We start from the raw sequence: 21477 nt of genomic DNA on the forward strand, positions 1-21477 counted from the left end.
AAAATTTCATTCAATGAATAATATTTGTCACGTTCCCAAATGCAACAAAAATTCAAACTGTTATAACAAAATGTTGACACTCTTACTAAACGTAAATAAGAGCTTACTACAATCTTCATTATAATTATTGCAAAGAATTATTTCATTATATCTGTAGCAATGAATAACATAACCTTGCTAATACAGGAACCACATGATCGATTCCTAAGGAATAGAAAGATTGCTATGAAGGAAAACTTGCACGTCTCTCATTGAGTACAAACCCTGCTATACTGAAAATGCATTCGCTGGGTGCGCTTGTGGCTGGCACACACAGAATTTTCTTAGCTACACATGCTAGGTTGGGAAATGTCTTTTCGTGACTCTTAACAACGTATCCAAATTTGCAGCTACCGAACGGTAAGCATTAATGTCTCTGTCAATTATGGAGGAATTTTTGTTTACTCTTTTTAGAAGAATTTAGATGTCAATAAACATGAACAGCAATTGAGCGCCATGCAATGCAGAGAGAGCTGTGAGCCTGCGAGCTAAATCCCGGCCCGTCGATCCAGTAAGCTCGTGCTCCCAGTTCCACCTGGTGGGGAAATGAAGAACTAACTTTTGTATTGCCGGTTGCCTAGTAGGCCAGAAAAGGCCAAGCAAAGCTCGAGCTGTTCTCATCTCTAATTTGGATTCTAAATTATACTGGAAAGCTAGAAGGCAAATGGAGAAATATGTATTTTGGTTCATAACTCTCAGTGAGCTCAGACAAACTCTGAAACCACTCATTAGCTTCTTCTACATCAACTGAAGCACTTTCACCACACGAATTTTTTTTTTTTTAATTCGGTAAACCAATCTGAACTTTCTTTAAAGTTTTCAGTGTTCAATTTTCCAGCAAATTCTTCGGCTTTGACTCAAACTAATGGACCACTTATTGGTATGGTGCACTCACGTGATTGTTTGAATCGCATACACACACTCATCAATGTCAGGAAATTCTCCACCTCTCATACATTTCCTCTTTCCTTTATCTTGTAGACGTCAACTCACCATAATTTTTCATTAATTTAAGGTTAATAATGTATTCGGCAATATCTCATAGTTTTTAGCAATATCACTTTTCTTCTCATACCTATTTCCACTTTTTTTTTTAGAACTTCTACTCCCCCCCCTCTCCCCCAATGTTAAGCTAGTGTACGAGCCACACTTTGACATTGCGAACAACATATACTGACAGATCACAATTGACGACTGAGCCCTATAGGTCCTTTGTCCGCTAACTTCAGTATTGTTGAGAAGATTTTCACAAATTGTTTTTTCTTACAAATCAGTGGCTAGTTGTAGATGAGGTGAAGGACGTATACCTGCACATATAGAGGTGGGCAAACCGACACTATTGAGGAGAGGGTAAATGCAGCACGCCACCAAACAAAAGCTTTATTTTCCCTAGAGCTGTCTCTAGATAACTGTAAACCAATTGAAACTGCATTATTGTTTGTTTTCTGTTCATCACTAGAAATTCTTGGAATTGCTTATAATAATAATAATAATAATAATAATAATAATAATAATAATAATAATAATAATACAGTAAATTTTTCAGACATTGAAGTTCAGAAATATTTACATATATATTTGCTTTTGGAATTGATGAAATTTTGCCTTTGAATTATCCTAATAAAACTAGATTTCAAGATTTTCATGGCAATTTAAGTTTTCAGCATCTCTGATACCAAAAATAAAATAAAAGTAAAGTGGTTTTGGTCATGCCGTCTGTCTTATCTTTCTGTCCATATACAGAGATTCCTCTTATATTTTAACGAATTTTTTTCGGATTCAATATATGTGTGTCAATTTATCCAGGAATGATGCATTGAAATGTAAGGGCACGTAGACACAAGTGTGCGACAGCAGTAATGCAACAAGGGTTGAACAGAATTCGAAACTTCATTTGCTTGTGCGTACATCACTTCGAGCATGCACTGCGACAAGAACATGCACATCTCAAATGCATGTAGCGAACCATTCCCCGTCGATTTTTCTAGCGAACACAAAGGATTTTGTTACTGCAGTGTGGATGGGTTCAGTTGCTGTTTGTCTCGTGAAGCACACACATCTCAAGCATGGAGTAGTCTGAAGTAGAAATGTTGGGCCTCATAAAGCTCCGGTTTTGTGGGATTCTGGTGATATTGACTATTATAATAAAAAAAACAATGGAACGTATCAGTGAACATGCAAGATGAGATAGGACTCCAAAACTAGCAAGAAAGCAAGAGGATAGTACAGAGTTACTGGCGACTGCCATTGAAATTTTACAAGTCACTGCTGGGAGGTTTAAGAGCACTGTGGAACAATGTGAAATCAAATCATTTTGTGCTTTTCTTTCATTGAAAATGTTGGCATATAGTGCGACTACTAGGAAAGAGATTCAGCATGCTATTTATGACATTCTGGTGAAACCAGAATGAGGCTTCTTTGAAATGTGAACTTACTGTGGACAAGAACGTTTTCATTCATCTGCACCTTCATTTGATATATATTTCTCCCAAATGAGTTACCCTGGACAAATTACTCAATCAATTATTTCTTCAACTTTCTGTGCATCAGCTCCCGAACCACCACAACATCCTCCGACTCAACAGTCTTCTCAAGCCAACCTTTCAATGACAGAATCTCCAATTCCACTTCTTACTACATTACACCTTGTCACTTCTGAATATGAACCAAGCTCTCTTGGCACTCTCCAACATCCTCCAGCCCACACTTCATCTCCAGAATGTTCATCATAGTAGACTACTCTAATGGTCAAAACCAGTATGTTTAATATCTTTTGTTTTTTCTTGGTATTTTAAATGAATTGAATAACAGTTTTTATAGTATTTATTGTATGTATTGTTCATTTCTATGTTTAATTTTAAAATTACTTTCTTTGATACTTGATTTCGAAAATGCAAGGAAAAAAGTTTCAAGATTGGAAGAAAACAGCAGCAAATCTTAGGAAGGAAATAACATACGCCAAAAAAAAAAAAAACAGTCATTCGAAACATTTTTGGATAACATTGATTACGGAACAGATAGTGGAAAAGTACACAATTTCATTGCTTCATTACTTAAATAATAAAAAGAAAAGCACAAAAAAACAACCTATTATATACAAAGGGAAAACTTTAATATACGATAAATAGATAGCAGATGCGTTTAGTAAATCTTTTGCTTCCTCCTCCAACTCAAGATCAAATAACAAGAAGTTCCTTAAGAGAAATGTTAAGGATGAATTCAGTACTAAAATAAAACGAATTATACATTGCACACCATATTTAATATGAATGATCTTCAAAAAGCTATTTTTCAATTACAATCCAAGAAGAGTCCAGGTCCAGATAAAATATCTGTTTTAATGATTAAACATTTTGGCACAGTCACTCTTAGGAAATGTTTAGACATCTTCAACTTAATGTCGAATACATCCATAATACCAGTAATGTGGAAAAAAGCTATTATTGTCCCTATTCTTAAAACAAATAAATCACCAAATCAAATTGAAAGCTTCCGACCTATATCACTTACCAGTACACTAGCTAAAGTGATGGAAACATTGGTTTGCAATTGTCTCATCTGGTGTTTGGAAACTCAAAGCATAATAACCAAAGAACAGAAAATATCAGTCAACTTCACAACAAATTAGTAGGGTTAGTCAAGAAATTAAAGACTGTTTGGACAAACAACAAACAGTATTGGCTGTTTATGTCGATGATTCTTCTTCCTGCTGTTAAAATACTACAAGGGCTTCATAAAGAGATAGTTTTTCAATGGATACTCTCATACTGTGGAATAGTAGGTAATAAGAAGGTTAACTTCCTGGCCAAAAAAGGAACAAACATCAAACTCAAAATAATACAATCTCCTTTCATGCCTCAAAAGTCAGGATCAAAAACATAATCCAGCCCTTTTGTAAACAGGAATTCCTGAAGAAAAGCAAAGGCAAACCTTGAAACATTCTGCTAGACAGTAATAACATCCTAGATTTATCACGAAAAAAGGCTGTCGGTATATTTCGCTTAATAACCAGACATGATTATCTCGTCTTTCATCTAGATCTACATATACCAGCATCCACAGTGCACCCTCTGTAGTAACCAGAACACCGTCAGAACATTTGCTACAATGCCCAGCAATAAAGAAAATAGATGCTGATTTATCATCGCAGCTGACCAAATACTATTGGGACGCCTACAGGAGAATGGAAGAAATCCAAGATCCTTAGCAACACAACTCTACACAACTCTACACTTAAATTTAAAATATTCTTTGGCAATCAAATTTTGATTACTCGAAAAAAAATGTTTGTAGTTTTATTGTACATATTTCTTTATTACAATGCGACTTGTAAATAATATTGATTTTCTTGATGTGATATTTTGAATTTTTTAACTTTAATCCTCTCAATTTTTCATTATTTGTATTGCAATTAAAATATCCCCATTATACATGCACATTATATTAGTACTATGGTTTAACTCATCTTGATATTTTTTTTTAATGTATTGACAATAATTGTATGCAAACTTTTGGAATTGTTTCTTCCATAGCCTGTTTTGAAATTCACAAAAAGTGTTGAAGGCTTACAAACGAATCCCATCACCAAGAATCATAGTCAGTGCTAACCTGGAATATTGACATACGCAGATAGTCAACTAAAATAGTGTTTTACATATTTTGTTAATTACACAATAACATTTTTCAAAGGATAGATTGAGTTGTTTAGTACAACTGGGAAATGTGTAAATACTGGTACTGTCCCATCTTGACTTGAGATTAGTTCTCACATTTTGGTGGCCTTTTTTTTTTTCGTCAATAATTCTTCAAAATTGGTGGGAATCATCCTAATAAAGTTTCATACAATTTTATAATGCTCATCAAATTATTTCATAGCCGGTTCTTGTACATCTTCGTAGATCAACGGTTTTTCCTGTTCAAAATGTATGCTATTACTACCAAAACACAACAGAGTAGTTAGCAAAGCTTCTTTGTTTTCCATGGTCGTGCATCATGTGAGGTAGACAGAATGGAAGGAACTAAAAGATATTTGAGGCTTGTGCATCCTACTCAGATGGTTCGTATCAATCCGCACTGTTTGCTTGAGAGTGTAATGCTGCAGTGCACGTGTGTATGTGCATCTTAACAGTTATAGTACAAATTAGACATTTGGTTAAAGGTATATAATTCACAACATGATAAAAGAACTGAATTTTTGCAAAGCACAAACTGTATAAGAAGAAAGTCTCTGTTATGACATTTGTTTGAAAGATGAAATCTTAATTATAACATTCAGTCATGGTTTGTGACCTTCAAGGTGCTTAGGTTTGAGTCTGTGAATTTTTTATGTTGGGTAAATTTAAAGACGAAATGTATGAACATAATCCGAATTTCTTAATTGAACATAGCAAAAATGTCATTGGAGATATTGTTAACACTATGTGTTATAAAGGTTTTGAAAACATATTTCAAAAGTGCGCTGCATGCATATAGGCTGATGTCATCTTGAGCATCTACTACTAAGTCAGTCATCCAATTATTATCTGACCAGAGCTGTGGTAGGGATTGTGCTGGCCGATAAGCTATCACTTCCTGCCAGTTGGGCAATACATGAGTCTGTGGTTCAATGGATATTTGTTATGCTAGAGTGACTGGCTAATAAATTCTAATGTAAAAGTTATGTATTCACCTATATCACTCAAGAAGATGCTGTAAATGTCTGCCTCCATTTTTCACACATTTCTGGCATCTGCTTAGGAGATTTCATAGGAGAATTTTCCAGGTCTTGTCCAGTGTCATCAAGTGTTTCTTCTGTGAGCACTGTACTCACCTTCTTCGATTCTTATCTTCAACACTTCTGTTTTCCGAAATTTTTTAACTAATTTATGAATCGTATCATGACTTGGAACTCAATCACTTGGGTATTTCTCTTCAATCTCCTGACAGCACAAGCGGATTCTGTACAGACATACGATTCATAAATACTGTAAACACCCGATGTGGAATAGAATAATTAGACCTCTTATTTGCCATTTATTCTTAGTAGACTGTACACGTGTAGTTGTCTGCACTGTTCAAATAACACTGTGTCACATGAGAGTCAGGTCAAAATTTCCCATCCATCCATAGATGTTTCCTTATCAGTTGATACATTTCCCACCACAGCTCTGGTTATAAGATAATTGGATGACTCAATATAAGAACTATAACAACATAATTTTTACCGCAAGACTTGGTTACAATTTTACTGGCAAATGTCTCTTCAGTATAATGGTGTGAGAAGCTACTGTCAGGGGTAGTCTTATTGAAAAATTTGGTTATATAAAATACAAAGTATTCACTAAGATTTTCAAAATTTTGTATTTCAGCCACATTTACTTGTCTTTGATAAATTACATCTTATTTCTTCCAGCTTTTATTTTTTCCAGATATATAAGCATTTTTTGATTTCCATTGTGGCTACAAATAAAGTGCAGTGGACTTGAGTTCGATTTGCAGCAGTGAAGTGTAAATTTTCCTCACTTCTGTAAGGTCTGAATTTGTGTTTTTGATATATTTGATGTATGGCCAAGAAGTCCACACCTTTTTATATGGGTTAATAATCCTCAGAAGAGTGAAGCTGAATAGCTCAGTACTTCAACATAAATGATAAAATATATTGTTTTGTTGTGCTCTTGATACTCATAAGTGAATTTGAATTTAATTCTTAATGTGATATCATATAATATGAACTTATCCTATTCTTATTGCAGGAACAGCAGCGTGCTGTCAAGGCAGCTCAGCAACAAGTCAAGGTCTCTCAAGTGAAATCTGCAACCATAGGAGATTCGAATTTGAAAAACAAACAACCTCAGAAAGATACAGGAGAACATGTAAGATGTACTTTATTATTTATTTATTAAAACTGTCTTCCAATGAAGGTAGCCACAAAGGACTCAGCATTCCTTATCAATTTGTAACAATTAACAGAAAGAATACAAATGAAAATATAATCAATAAAGGTTAACACAATTATTGCTGATGACTAAAATTTAAAATCTAATAAGACTTTTTAATTGTTATAATATAATATCATCATGAAGAGTTATGGAACAGATGAAATGTCTAAAATTTTCGAAGTCCGATGTAATTACTCCTCCAGCTCCAATAAGAAGGCCCAAAACTTCTACAATTTCGGCCAAATATACTACTAACTGACTATGGTTAATTTTTTATCTAGCCTAAGCATTGGCATTGCTGTTAAAATCTCAAGATCTTTGTGTAGGGACAGAAGAACTTGTTAATGTTCAAATTTAATTTCGTCTTTGAACATAATACCCAAATATTTCATTTTATCATCCGGCCCATTTGCTTTAATGGACTCCTCATTGTCTAGAATTGTTTAGTAATTTTCCTTTCTGGATATGGATTGCTGTTGATTTATTAACATTTAAATTAAAAGCAATGTTTAGATGCAGTAATTGAACCCTCATAACTATTTCTTGGGCTGCATATATCTAAAACATATTGGGCCTCAACCAATACATTAAGCATTGTACCATTGCTAACTCATTAGCAAACACCTCACTGGAAATACAGTTCTTGTATCAGATGCGATCTTTTAAATATAAGGGCTACAAGTGTAATTGATGATGTTATATGATGGCGACAATGACCCATTATCATGAACAACATTTCATGTTTTGCTATTTTACAATTAACTCCTAGAAGCCGGAAGACATACCACTATTGCACGCAAATGTGTAACTCTTAACCAAGGGTTCTTATACCTGCATAATTGGGTAAATTCGTGTTGGATTCGTTAGCCGAGCAGTTTAAGATGCACAAGATATGTCCAGCCAGCATATCGTGCCTAAGACTGCAGGTTCGTGTCCCAGCCACTGCAGTCAATTGAGCCTGTGGTAAAGGGTGGTGAGGGCCCATGTAAAACAATCGGTGTAATGGTATGCGTGAAAGCTGACAGGGTTTCAGTTGACTGCAGTTGAAATGATTTTGGTCCTTAAAAAAAAAATACAAAAAAAATTGTTGTTTTATTCAAGTGCAGTGTCCTTAATTTTATATGAAATTAAAGAATATCGATGTATATTATATATAACATACAATTTATAACATATCGTCGCCTGAATGCAAGAACTAGGTACCGGTAACTTGATTTTTCATATTTTGTGACATTGCTTATTTAATTATTTATTGCACTAAGGAATATGTCTCGTTTTCTTTTACCTGTTTGTTATATTGGAAAATAGATGTCGCTGGTATCGTTCGATCAGTTACCTAGATCCTGGATTACATTTTGTGCGATTTTTGCTATGCTATAAAAGAGGTAACTAAAAAACGCAAATTTCGAGTTACCTAGTTCTTGCATTCAGGCGACGATATTATATCACATCATGACCATAATACTAGTTGGCCACTATAATGGACGCATGGCTCCTAAGGGTTAAATATTGTTCAATGTTCATAATTACCCTCATTTTCATCAATGTTACAGTGACTGAATAACTTGCTTTCTAAACAGTGTGTTTATAATTTTATTTATCACATGACCGAATATTGCCATGTGTGATCCATGACTTTTATAACTGTCTTCTTGTAGTTTATTACCTAATAAAATAATTAGAATATAGTCATTTCGTCATAAAAATCAGAAACTAAATTGCAACTCAGTCTCTAAATTCTCATTTACTTCATGATAGAGAGCCTATTTTTGGAGATTTTGTATGATTAAGTATAAACCATCTCAATTTCCCTACAGGTAACATTAGTCCACCATTCTTTATTAGACATATTTTAGCATGCATTTTATTTACCAATGGAGATCTGACATAAATTAAATAGCAGTCTCAAGCAAAGCAGTATTAGACTGTTTAACATGTAGGAGGGAGGTAAGCTTCTCATTTACAGATTGAGATTTTTTTTCAGTTTTTATTATTATTATTATTATTATTATTATTATTATTATTATTATTATTATTATTGTTATTGTTGTTTAATGTCTTGTTTCAATTATTGTGGCACCAGACACGTATGATTTTTGTGGTACCATGATAACTCATTCTAGCTTACTTAATGATTAGTAGATACTTCGCAAATCAATTACAAAAATGTATACCGGTAACTAAAATAACAATAACAACAGGCTTATATTATTTTAGGGGGAATTTTCTTTCCCTGGTTGGAAATGAACATCAGGATGCAGAACTTGGAGAAAAAAAATCTTGAAGAGTGGTAATTTCCTGGCTTCCTTTCCTTCAATTCGAATGGTTTCATGTCACCAAAACTTTTAATTTGGTGCATTTTGTGGTATAATAAAAGTTTCTCCATAAAATGCACGATTGTTTTTTTTTTTATGCAGGTTAATAAGAAGGCTGTGAAAGTGGCTGGAAAAGCTGCAAAATTGAAGACACCTGAACACAGAGTCAAATTATTTAACCATCTCTATAATGAGAGAGGACCGTTGGCTATTACTGAAAATTCAATGTAAGTATTCTTATTATGTATATACATTTAGTTTTTGTTTTCACCAATATACACGTTTTCAGCATCCTTGTTGTTAAAAATATAATTTTGAGCATGATGTCTCTCCATGTACAGAAATTTCTTCCAAATTATTTCATATTGAACATCTACAAGGCAAGTCAAACTTAAGGGATCGACACTCTTGCCTTTTCACGAAACTGCAGTGGGCAAATAATCTTTCGCATAGTCGACCTGGTTGGTGAGTTGGAATAGTGCTGGCCTTCTATGCCCAAGGTTGCGGGTTCGATCCTGGGCCAGGTCAATGGCATTTAAGTGTGCTTAAATGCGACAGGCTCCTGTCAGTAGATTTACTGGCATGTAAAAGAACTCCTGCAGGACAAAATTCCGGCACATCTGGCGATGCTGATATAACCTCTGCAGTTGCGAGCGTCGTTAAATAAAACCTAACATTTTTTCTTTCGCATTTTTTATGTAAGGAAATGAAGAATCTTACTGAATTTCAGAGCAATTGCTCAAAATGTCATCTATTACGTTCTATAAATATGGTGCAGTGATATATGAAATTCTGGGACACTCATGATGCTTGTCAAAATAGGGTAAATATAATGATATGGCATCATCTTCAGTACATATATGCTTGAACAAGGAAAATACGTTGCTGTACTGTGTACCTATCTAATCATGTTTAAAATATGTATTTAGAGTTCGCACTACTGCCTAAGTGTGAGCATGGTGCAACAAATGACAAGGAAAACCCATCCATTTTGTTCTGGCTGATCTACAGTCTAAGTTCCAGCATTCTTACCGAGCTGTGAGATTGATGTGTGGCAGTTATTGCATTATTTTCCTGCTCTCATGTCTAAAATGTCCCAGAACTTCATACATTGGCGCAACTTGTATTTAGATTGTAATGGAGGACATTTTGAGCAACTGCTTCGAAATTCGGGTAAGATTCTCATTTCCGTAAATAAATAATTACTAATTAGTTACACGAAAGATCACTTGCTATGGGTACTATAGTGCTGCAAGAGCTGGCAATCTACTTTCCAGAATTTAGTGTCAAGAGACTGCAGGAGTGCCAGTCCCTTGGGTTTCCTTCTCTCTTTACAATGTGTAAATTCATCCACTTATGATGCATATGAAATATAACTATTTTTACTGAAAGAAGTAAATGGGTCTGTATTTTAAATTAATAACTCAAAATTGGAAGTTACTTAAACTCGACTGTCAGTATTTCTATGTATTTTTATTGTAAGAGAATAAAATTACGAATGAAATGATGTAGATTGTGTGGTCTAATAAATTTTTTGACGGAAATTACCTGTTATCTACATAAGAAACAGAGAAAGTAGTGACTGAGAACAATTCCACCATGTGTCATGTGAGTAAACTTCCATCTTTCTTTTGATATAATAGTGACAACAGTTGTGAATTCTATAAAATTGGAAGGGGCTGTAGTTTATTCCACACCTAGGTCGACTTTTCAGGCTGGGATCGATATTTTTGTAAAACTATTGACAGGATTGTGAAGATCTGTACCACAATATGGTATTGTTATACAAGTTCTTTTCCAATGGCAGAGGAAGGAATTCACTTTCAAAGTGACAAGTGTCAGTTATATATGCATGTAGGTAATTTGAGAATTTCTATTCAATAACTCTATCAGTTTTAATTGCTGATTATTATTGTAGTGTGATGCTGGTTTCCTTTTCTCCTGGAGCAAACCATGCTTAGAATCTTATCATCTTTTAAAATCCATCGTCCTCGGCCAGATTCAACCAACAGCCATAAGATCTCCAAGAAATACCCACATTTATAAAATAGCTATTTTTGTGAATCTGTGCAAAGTTAAAGATATTTAATGTTGTTTGTGATATATACCTCTGATTGTATGGGTTGGCTGGGCGCTTTTGGTGAACAACTCGGAAATCTATATTTTTATATAGTGATATTTGCCTGTTCATCTCAACATCATAGAAAAAATACTGGACTGCAAGATGGCTTCATTAACATAATGCCAGAGCATTGGCTACCATCCATATAGTGATATTTCATTGTAATGTGCAAACAAAACACATTAATTAAACTTTCAACTACACTATATTTTGAAGAAGAACATTTAGAAACTAGTTAGTTCTTTTTAGATTTCATTTACTTACAATAGATGAAATATATGGAAATACAAACGAGCCATTCCCTTTCTGTTCTTATCATTCTGGCCATCATTTTCTTATGAAAGGATTTTAACTCCCATTGTTCTGCATTGCTCAGTTCCATTTGTGCAATGTAAACCTGTCCTACGATATCTTGAAAATTGTTTATCAAAATGTAACAAATATAGTATTTTGTAGAACACTTCATTATACAAGCAGAACAATCCGCCATGTTGAATCCCACAGTCAAGACAACATGACAGTTCAAATATGAGATCATGGGTAAAGACAAGATTATGCATGCAAGTTTGAGGTAAAGAAACATGAAGTTTTTATTGTATTTATATATAATACACATTAATTACATATTAATACTTCAATAAACAAAAGAATAATGATAGTTATACTGTTAAATAAGTTTTTTTTTTCTTTCTCCCTGAGAAGAGAGTATGTGATTCTTAGAGATACTTATGAGCTGAATTCAGATCTATTCTTTGATTTTTTTTATTAGGAATAGTTTTTTCCATTTAAAATTTTTCTCCCATGGTTTTATAGTTCTGGTGGAGGTTGGCATGAATATAGCAAATAAAAAGGATTAATATTTTAATTTTATGGTATCGTGATAATTGGAGATGTATAACCACCTACTGCATAAAATTGACATAGGCCTATAGTTTAAAAATAAAATGCATCTACGTATCAGCTCTTTCTCTTCCCGTACAATTGATGTCACTCATTTGGGATTCAATATGACAGATTGTTCTGCTCGGGATATAGAATGATTTAGTCTTTTGTATTGTGTCACTCAATTAATATTCTTATTAATAATGATTAACTCAAGGCTGTCTTTCTAATATTATCATTACAGACCACATGGTCTAAAACGACGTTCATGATGATGATGATGATGAAATATATTAACTTACAATTATTACTATTTGTATATTTATCATACTCATGTATACATTTTTTGTGAATTTTAAAATTATAATAGAGTACAGAATATGAATACATAACAATTAAAGAATACAAATTAGGAGCTTTTACGAGAATGTTCATCACCTGACAATCATAGTCAATAAGTAGGATCACAGGTATTACAACTTCTTAATATGTTACAAATTTACTTTGTTGTTTTTAGTCAACTGTCCGAAAACAGGTCTGAACCTCACAAGTGATATCAAGAAGGCACCACTTATGAGGCAACTAGGCCAGGAGAAAATGGGGTAGGGTGGCCAGTTCCTTTCCCTCTCCATTGCATACATCGCCAACTAGCTACATATTACACTAATCAGATGTAACTAATATTTTCAGGATACATGGCCCTGAGGTACATCCAGCAGTGATGAAACTTGGGTTGCAGTTTGCAGATCGGATTGTAGTTGGATCAAATGCTCGATGCATAGCTCTCCTTGATGCCTTAAAACAGGTACTTACATGATTACACTTTAAAATAATCCTTCCTTCATTCCACCCTAATATATATATATATTTTTTTTTTTTGCATAATAATCTGTACAGATTTGGAGTTAGAGAAATTCTTTACTGTTCTGGTTTTATGGTTATGTTCTGTTGCAAACTGTAAGAATGTGATTCCAAACATTCTTGCTAGCTAGAAACATTAGCAAAATTGAAACAGCAGGCAAGGCTGAGAGATAGTGATTTTTCTGTCTACTGTGATTTCAAATAATAGCTGTGCTTGCAGTAATACCTGCAGTTCTGCTGATAATTGGAGTTGGTAGTTTAAAGTATTTTTGTATATGAGGGGTGCAGAGTAGAAGTGGTGTAAGTCCAAAAATGACAGTTTTGAGGTAACTACATGTTTGTATAGAACATTTCATTCTCTTTTCAGAGGTAAACTTAAGTAAGTCGATAGTGTCATAATTTCTCCACAGGTTATAGCACTTTTCTACACTGTTACAAATTCTCTCCTTTTTTCATAGCAGAAGGAAAGCAAGTCCACACTGGTTCATACATGCATGCATGTATGTCTATGAGTGTAGTTTCTTTGCTTGTTGAATAAGAGTGCAAAAGATTCAGATTATGAACCATATAGTCAAGCTAGGCCTACATTATCAGGACATGAATTAAAGTCATGTAGGAAATATTACATTTTTCTTTTACGGTATGTTGTATAATATAACACTGTAGTCACAAAATAACCTTTCTCAATGAAATTCTCAAACACATCAGTAATAGGCTACAACATTATTTTTTTATAAATTGTCAGCATGACCATTAACATTAATATTTGTTTACTACTATATTGAAACTGTTAGCATGTCTGACTGTGAAATGAGTGGGCCTGGGTTCAAATTCTGGTTGATTCTTTTTTTCCCCGAGATTTTCCCTCAGTCAATTGAAGCAGAATTTCATTGCTGGGTAATTTTCTGCATTGAACCTCGGACTCATTCTGCTTTCATTATTCATAATTATATCATTATCATCAATTACCATAGTCCAGTTTAATTGCATGGTGCAACATGCTGTATTTGTAAAAGAACGCGATCATTCGGCGACAAAATTATTCACAGAACAGGAGTGGTAAACACAAACTTCAGGCTGCAGTGTAAGTCTTTGGGTACATCCTTCGTTAAAAAAAATATTCTCAAATACCCTTAGCCTCTGTTTCTGAAAGTAAGAGCCCAAGTTTCACAACCATACAGAACAACCGGTTAGAAAAAAATTTCTGAAAATGCAAAACATCTTGAGAAAGGTAAAAGAATCATGATGTATTCGGACTGTTATGGAGAACAAAACTGAAAAATAAAAATGGCCCTGACGCATTTAAAGTATGTTAAGAACCCCTACAAACAACACAGAAATTACTAATCATAAAATTTCTTGTGTCAGATCATTGTTATCCACCTAATGATTCTGATTTCGACCTAATTGAGAAGAAGACAAATTTACAACAGGAAATATCTGCATTTGATGGTTGGGTGGATATTGTGAAAACTCGTAAAAGAAAGCCATCTGAAGCGACTGTGATGCAGCACGAATATTTTTTATCAACAAAGACACTTGAAAATAGTGTCACAGAATGGAAATGACAGCTCATGAACATGCCGCAAACTGGCTTAAAATGAAATGGCTGCGATTTGAAAGGGGTGCATCATTTACTATTGAGTTTGAAAAGACACTGGACTGTGAAATGGAGCTCTCTTCAATAAATCTTAAAAAAAAAAAAAAGTCAAGGTCGTCCATTAAGATTCCTTGCTGTTATTAACTAGGCCAAGCTGTAAACAGAAATCTATGTTTGAACATAAGAAAAAGAACATGTTAGATTTATTGCCTTTTATTTCTCGCAGTCGGCACCCTATTTATTTCTCCCAGCTGGCACCCTAACTTCAAAAACTTGTCTGTAACAGTGAACAACAGATTAGGGCAAAAACAGCATTTCGACAACATTAATGAAGAGAGTAATGATGAAAACAATCTGTGATTTGTAGCTTATTGACACTGCCTGGTTTTGCTTTGCTTTATATTAATTAATGTTCATTTTCAATACAGAACCATTGTAAATCCATTTTATTTTGTTCTTTCTTAATTTATTAAGAATACATTACCTGCTATTTAATTTTTTACTATTGATATGTGTGCTGATGTCATATATATGTGACTATGAGAATAAATTATCTGTGCTCCTTTCCTAGAATTTATATTTTTCATTTTCACAAACATCCTATTTTCTCAATATAACTTTTTTGGACTTACACCACTTCTGCTCTGCACCCCTCTTATGTGCATTGCAATTAATCACATCAACGACAAAATAACATACTTGTCATATTTTGTGAGACTTTACAAGATATACGAAAAATATACAGAAGCATTGCATTCACTCAAATACTCAATCTTGTGTACAAGCACTAAAGTTAATAATATTATAAATACAAAAAAAAAAGAAAGTGTTAACACATTCACGGGCAAAGTCGACTTACGTCGATTTTGGTTTGAACATGTAAAATTGCCAGCTTCGACCATAGTCATTTTAACGCTCCGCCCATTTTTAAGGAATATTCTGAAGTCCCAGCCAAATTACCGTAAGAATAATGTAATTAATTCCTGCTTTTAAGGAAACCCAGTTTAAGGAAAATCCAGCTTTTAGGGAATACTTTTCAAGTGGATTTTGTGATAATGATGTTTGAAATATTGACTCGACTTTAAATAAGCAATAGCACCAGCATATTCGGTAACACATTTCAGTCGATAGTAATGCAGTGCCACGCAGCTGCATTAGTCTTTGTAGTTGTTTATGGTCTTGCTTTGCATTTCTTTCACTGAGTGATTGCTTTGCTCTTGCGAGTTGTGTGGATCCTGCTTCCAAGTTTTTTTTTTGTTTATATGCATCGGTATAATGGTGATTAAACTAACTTAACAATCAGACAGAATGTGAAAATAATGAATATTGAGACTAAACCTCATACAACGCTATCACATATGACAAAAAAACATGATTTGCCAACCACTTCATTATGGAGAATAATGAAGAAATTTTCAGTGCTGAGTTCAATGTGGCTCAGATTCAACCAAACCAAAAAAACATGCCTCACGATTTGAAGAGTTAGAAAATATTATAATGAAATTTATTGTAAATAATAATTGTAGGCCTAATTAAATGATTTCAATAATGTTTGGTTTATTACACACATGTTGGTACCAATTATTTTAGTCTTTTCTCCCCTTTTTATGTAAACTCCCTTTTAAGGAAAAGCTCTGTTTAAGCAAAAAGAAAGAAAGTAATCTCTCAAATATTCGTTGAAAAGGGTTTCTACAGTAATGCTGCACAGTTAGAGTTGATATGATCACAAAACAGTGCGAAATAATATTTTTGTTCATTGCCATAATATTTATTTGTGATATGCACTTCTATCAAATACTCTATAACAATAATACTGGAAAGCTTGCCTGTTTAGCATTGCAAGCGGTGGCGAAAAGTGACTGTGCTGCTATCTAGCGGCTTGGATTGTTTACACACTTCTTGCGGCGTGCTAAGTTTTTGTGAGGAAAAACGGAGAAGTGTTCATTTGATGTCAATAAAAGATGCAAATCAATAGTTTTATTTAGAGTCACAAGGTTCACAACATTTTAAATTAATAAGAAGTTACAAAGTTATTGGAGTAGAAATGAAATGGAACAATTCTCGTATTTTCAAATGTAATTATGATTAAGTTGTGCATGACTTTAGAAACTTTTGTTCCTTGGCTAATGATTATCCATTTTATTTTTGATGTAACAATTTACTAGCACATTGAAATATTTATCAGTGAAGATACTGGCACAGTCGCTGCTTTAGGGATAAAGCCTGTATCTTGTATTTTATCTTTTACATCAAGCAGATGTGATTTTAAGATTTCTGCAGGCATTGTATCTTTTGATAGAAAATAACTTATACGTAGTTTGCTTTAAAATTTTGCACATGCCTCAAATAATGAAAACCAGTGCTTGGTTTGCAAATGGTACTTCTGAAATTTTTACGTCAGTTGAAGTCTGTTGATTATGCCTATCTATACTTAATTCAATGAATCCCTCAAAATGTCTGCTTTAGCATTATAAGTTATGTTTTTCTTCAAAGGCATTTCATCTTAAACAATAGTTACAACCTTTTCATTCAATGGTACAATATCGGATTTTATTTTTAATAATTAATTGTAGAATGGTGCGATTTATACTGGGCCTATATCAAATTCATGAAGTCAATTTTTGAGAGATCTAACTGTTGGTAAACATAATTTTCTTCTTAGATATCTTTCTTATTGAGGTGAATATTAATGGAATGTTGCAGAAAAACGTTTATTGTAACTGGAATATCGTATCCCCATTTCCTTCTTTTTAAGCACACTTGTGACTAATGAAGTCATCATCTTGAACAATTTTAATTAAATTGGCATTTGGACTTGCTGTGTTTAGAGCTGTCAGCTCCGGTTGAGCCAGTTTTTATCTTTTAGGATTTCTTGCATCATAAAAAAATGATCTTAATTTAGTGAAATATTAATAATGCCTTTAAAATATAGGAGTAGACAAATTATTTGTCCGAATAACTACCTGAATCACTTATTATGAAAAAACATGAGTCCACTTTCTTCACAAAATCAACAATTCACATTTTTATGTTACGCATCACAAGAGACACTATTTGGATAAAAAAAGTAAAGACTTTCAATTTTTATGTGGAGAAACTAGGCTATAAAGAAATTGTGTTTTATATGAACAATGTAAAGTAGATTTATGCAGTTTAGTAACTGTTTCAGTTAACATAGAGAATATGTCATTGCTAATGCACTATCTAATTACACGATGGAGGAGTATGGTCTGTCGTTTCTGTCTAATATCAGAAATCCCGCAGCTTCCTTGATGCAAGATCTAATCTGGGACCTTCACGATTCTTTCATTGTGCTTTTATTTTGACTCATATTTTCGGAAGAAGGAGCTGTTAAATTCAGTGAAGGAATAAATATTATCTTCAGTCTGTTATTAAAACCAGAGTATTAAAAATTAACAGTCCTATGACTGATTTAAAACTTCGGTATACTTTTCCAATTTATTACACCCTATTTTTACTTTCCCCTATTGTTTCGAATTATGGTTATTGACGTCCGATAATCAAAAGTAATCCGAATATATTTTGTGATTTTTGTACATAATATATTCTATCCCTCTAATTTTAAACGTTTGTCTAGAACTGTTGACAGCATTTTTAGTTAGTGCTCACATTTTGCTTATGATATCGTTTGTGTTTTGTTTTTTAAATAAGTTTAGATAAGGACGCAAATAGCGATAGCTGAAGCGCCCTATTAAACCTCATTAACTAAAGTCTGTCTGCGTTTATTTACCTATATGAGCATGGTACACCTAGAAGACAAAAGCAAATAACTAGTGCCGGTAGTAAAAGCAGTAATAATAATAATAATAATAATAATAATAATAATAATCAGCATCAGCATCATCTTGTAACAGAAAAGTACTATTCTACTGGTGTTTGCATGACTACTCCCAATCTCTATCTCTTGGAAATCTGAAGAAAGTTCTAGCATATTTTGCTAGGCATAGTTTTTAGAAAACATAGTACAAACGTTTCCACATTTAACTGACATTGTGTAGGCTACAACTATAATGAGAATAATCCTTGGGACATCATGTGTTTTTTGAAGAATAAAGCTCATATCACAGTTCAGCACGCTATTCATCACGTCATCCTCGCTGCCTACAATCCCTGCCGCTAGATAGCATTGGCGAGTCATTCGCCACTTTTACCGTGAACTTTCTGGTATTATCATTGTAGAGTATTTGCTTCTATGGCATACTAGCACTCTTTTAGGCAGAAATAAAAACCTCTTTACTTGGACTATAATTATTTTACAATTGTGGAACATGTGCTCAATACCCATTTGATGAACTCTGCTATTTAGGACTAGTCTATGAAGTAAAATTTACTCTTAAGCCCTGCACATACAGTATTTAATAATAGTAATGTGTCAATACTTTAATTTTAGAAAAAGAAAATATTTATTTCAATTTAAGTATTCAAGTGATGATCAAAGCATGTGCAGAGTATATTTTTCCATTCTCTCATGTTACTTGTTTACAGATTGATAGAGTTTATTATCTGGTTATCTTAATACGAATTATGCAATGAGTAATCATAAATGACAATTTTTTTCAGGTCATACGGGATTATGAGACACCTCCACAAAAGGAATTTTCACGAGGATTAGAGGCAGAATTACAACCGTCAGTCAATTTCTTGCACCATTGCCGGCCACTTTCAGTTTCAATGACCAATGCTTTACGGCATCTCATGAGGCAGATGAGACAGCTTCCTAACAATGTTTCTGACTCTGAGGTAATATTTATTGTTGTATAATTGGGTTAGTATGATGGGCGACAGTTGAGTTGAAAAGAAATTGTCACGTTGTTTCTTGTTTCATAATTAACAAGAAGCTTGCCAGAGCCTGGGAGCAGGAATGTGAAGATTGGCGAAGTTTTAACTTTGTTATTCTCGTTTCTGATCACAGCCTACTAGATTCATTCTGTTGTCATCAAAAAGCTGTGTAGTTGTCGTATATTGTGTACCAGGGAGGCCATTGCTTGTAACTAACCTAGCTCAGTTGGCTAAAGCACTTGCCTGCCGATCTGGAGTTGCGCTCAGGTGCGGACTCAATTCCCACTTGGGTGATTACCTGGTTGGGTTTTTCTGAGGTACTCCCCAACCATAAGACAAATGTCAGGTAATCCATGGCGAATTCTCGACCTCATATCGCCAAATATCAGTTCATTACTATCAATTCCATTGACACTAAATAACCTCATAATCGATACAACATCACTAAATAATAATCAAGTAAAAAATTCAGTAGAATCACTTCCAATATGTGCTTTGTGTATATATGACCAGACTACCACCTGAATTAAATTCTTAAATATTCCGTGCCATAAATTTTGAAGTTGGTTAACCTGTGTTCATGTTAGCTGGCTTGTACTTGTGAGAGAACTTCATTGGTCCGTTGTACCCACAAATAACATCACAGTGCATAATATCGACTTTACATATCGTTATTGATATACATATCAATATGCATAGCTGTTAACGTTCTCGGTTTATTGTGAATAAAAAATCTTCACGTTCACGTCCTCCATTTCCTATTCCTGTTCTAGTGCCGTTTCCGGTTTATTGTGGAGCAGCCTTTACTCTATAGAAGGAGTATCACAAGCGATTATAATGTATAAATAAATTAAAATAAATATTTATGTAATGCTTTACATTTCAAATAATCGTTTAGCTCACAACAGATCACCAGATCAGAGAACAAATGCGTGTATCAATGAAATGAACACAACTGACAACTGAGTGAAAAAAAAGACAACATAGAGAACTTTGACCATTGGAAAACAATGTGATTGACACAGGAGAAAATTAGAAGTCTGTTTGCCCTCTTTGTGCTAAACTCAATTGTAACTGAATGTGCTAGTAATGTTGTTGTTGTTGTTTTCTAATGCCAGGCGTTTGACAATAAAGTCATTTGACCTCTTGCACTCCAATAAGATACTATCATGGTCAGCTAATGAAGCACAGATTTTGAGGTGTTCCGAATCCATTGCTTGATTTGAGTTGCACAATGGGCAGTTAGAGGACTGATATATTCCAATTCTATGCAGGTGTTTGGCCAGTCATGACCTGTTGCCAATCTAAATGCAGCTACAGACGATTTTCGTGATAAATCGGGAATTAACTGTGGATTATGATGCAGAGAGTTCCTTTTTTTCCCTTGAGATTGTGTTATCAAATTGTGTTTGTTGAAGTCTAAGTATGTAGATTTAATAAATCTTTTCACAGACTAATATGTAGATTTAGTAACAGGTCTGTAAGTAGCAGTGCTGCCCTTCTTTGCTAAAGCATCCGCATTCTTGCTTCCCAGGATTCCACAATGGGATGGTATCCATTGGAATACAATTGAAGAGCTTGCGGGAAAAACTATGAATGTCACATTTCTATTAAGGATTACATAATGATCTAATTGAGTCTGTAACTGCAAGATGTAGTGCTGTTTCTATAGAAAATAATGGAAAGGATTACTATATTCGTGGTGATAATTCCCCTTTTTACCATTTTTCATAAGAACAACATTAAATTTCGCAGTAATCCATTGAATTAGATAATGACATCAACCTTAAGAAAACTGTGACATTCATCGTTTTTCCTGCAAACTCTTCAATTCTTTTATTGAGTGATATTAATTGAGAAAGCATTTTAGTTATTTCTGCTGTTTGTGCTAGTAATGTAAATGTATCAATTGAAGTACTAATGGTAAAAATATACTCCTAC

General features: G+C 33.8%; 1 protein-coding gene across 2 annotated transcripts in view; it reads left to right on the plus strand.

Annotated features, from left to right (window-relative positions):
• eIF2Bdelta (eukaryotic translation initiation factor 2B subunit delta) overlaps window positions 1–21477 on the plus strand; it is a 70320-nt gene that overhangs the window by 25115 nt on the left and 23728 nt on the right. For both annotated transcript variants that reach the window (XM_069848034.1, XM_069848033.1), the window contains 4 exons: window positions 6771–6890; window positions 9374–9498; window positions 12966–13080; window positions 19318–19497. In XM_069848034.1, the coding sequence (XP_069704135.1) occupies window positions 6771–6890; window positions 9374–9498; window positions 12966–13080; window positions 19318–19497 (540 nt within the window). The remainder of the gene's footprint in view (window positions 1–6770; window positions 6891–9373; window positions 9499–12965; window positions 13081–19317; window positions 19498–21477) is intronic.

The sequence above is a fragment of the Periplaneta americana genome, chromosome 15 (genome assembly GCF_040183065.1).
Source record: "Periplaneta americana isolate PAMFEO1 chromosome 15, P.americana_PAMFEO1_priV1, whole genome shotgun sequence".
Classification (NCBI taxonomy): Eukaryota; Metazoa; Arthropoda; class Insecta; order Blattodea; family Blattidae; genus Periplaneta; species Periplaneta americana.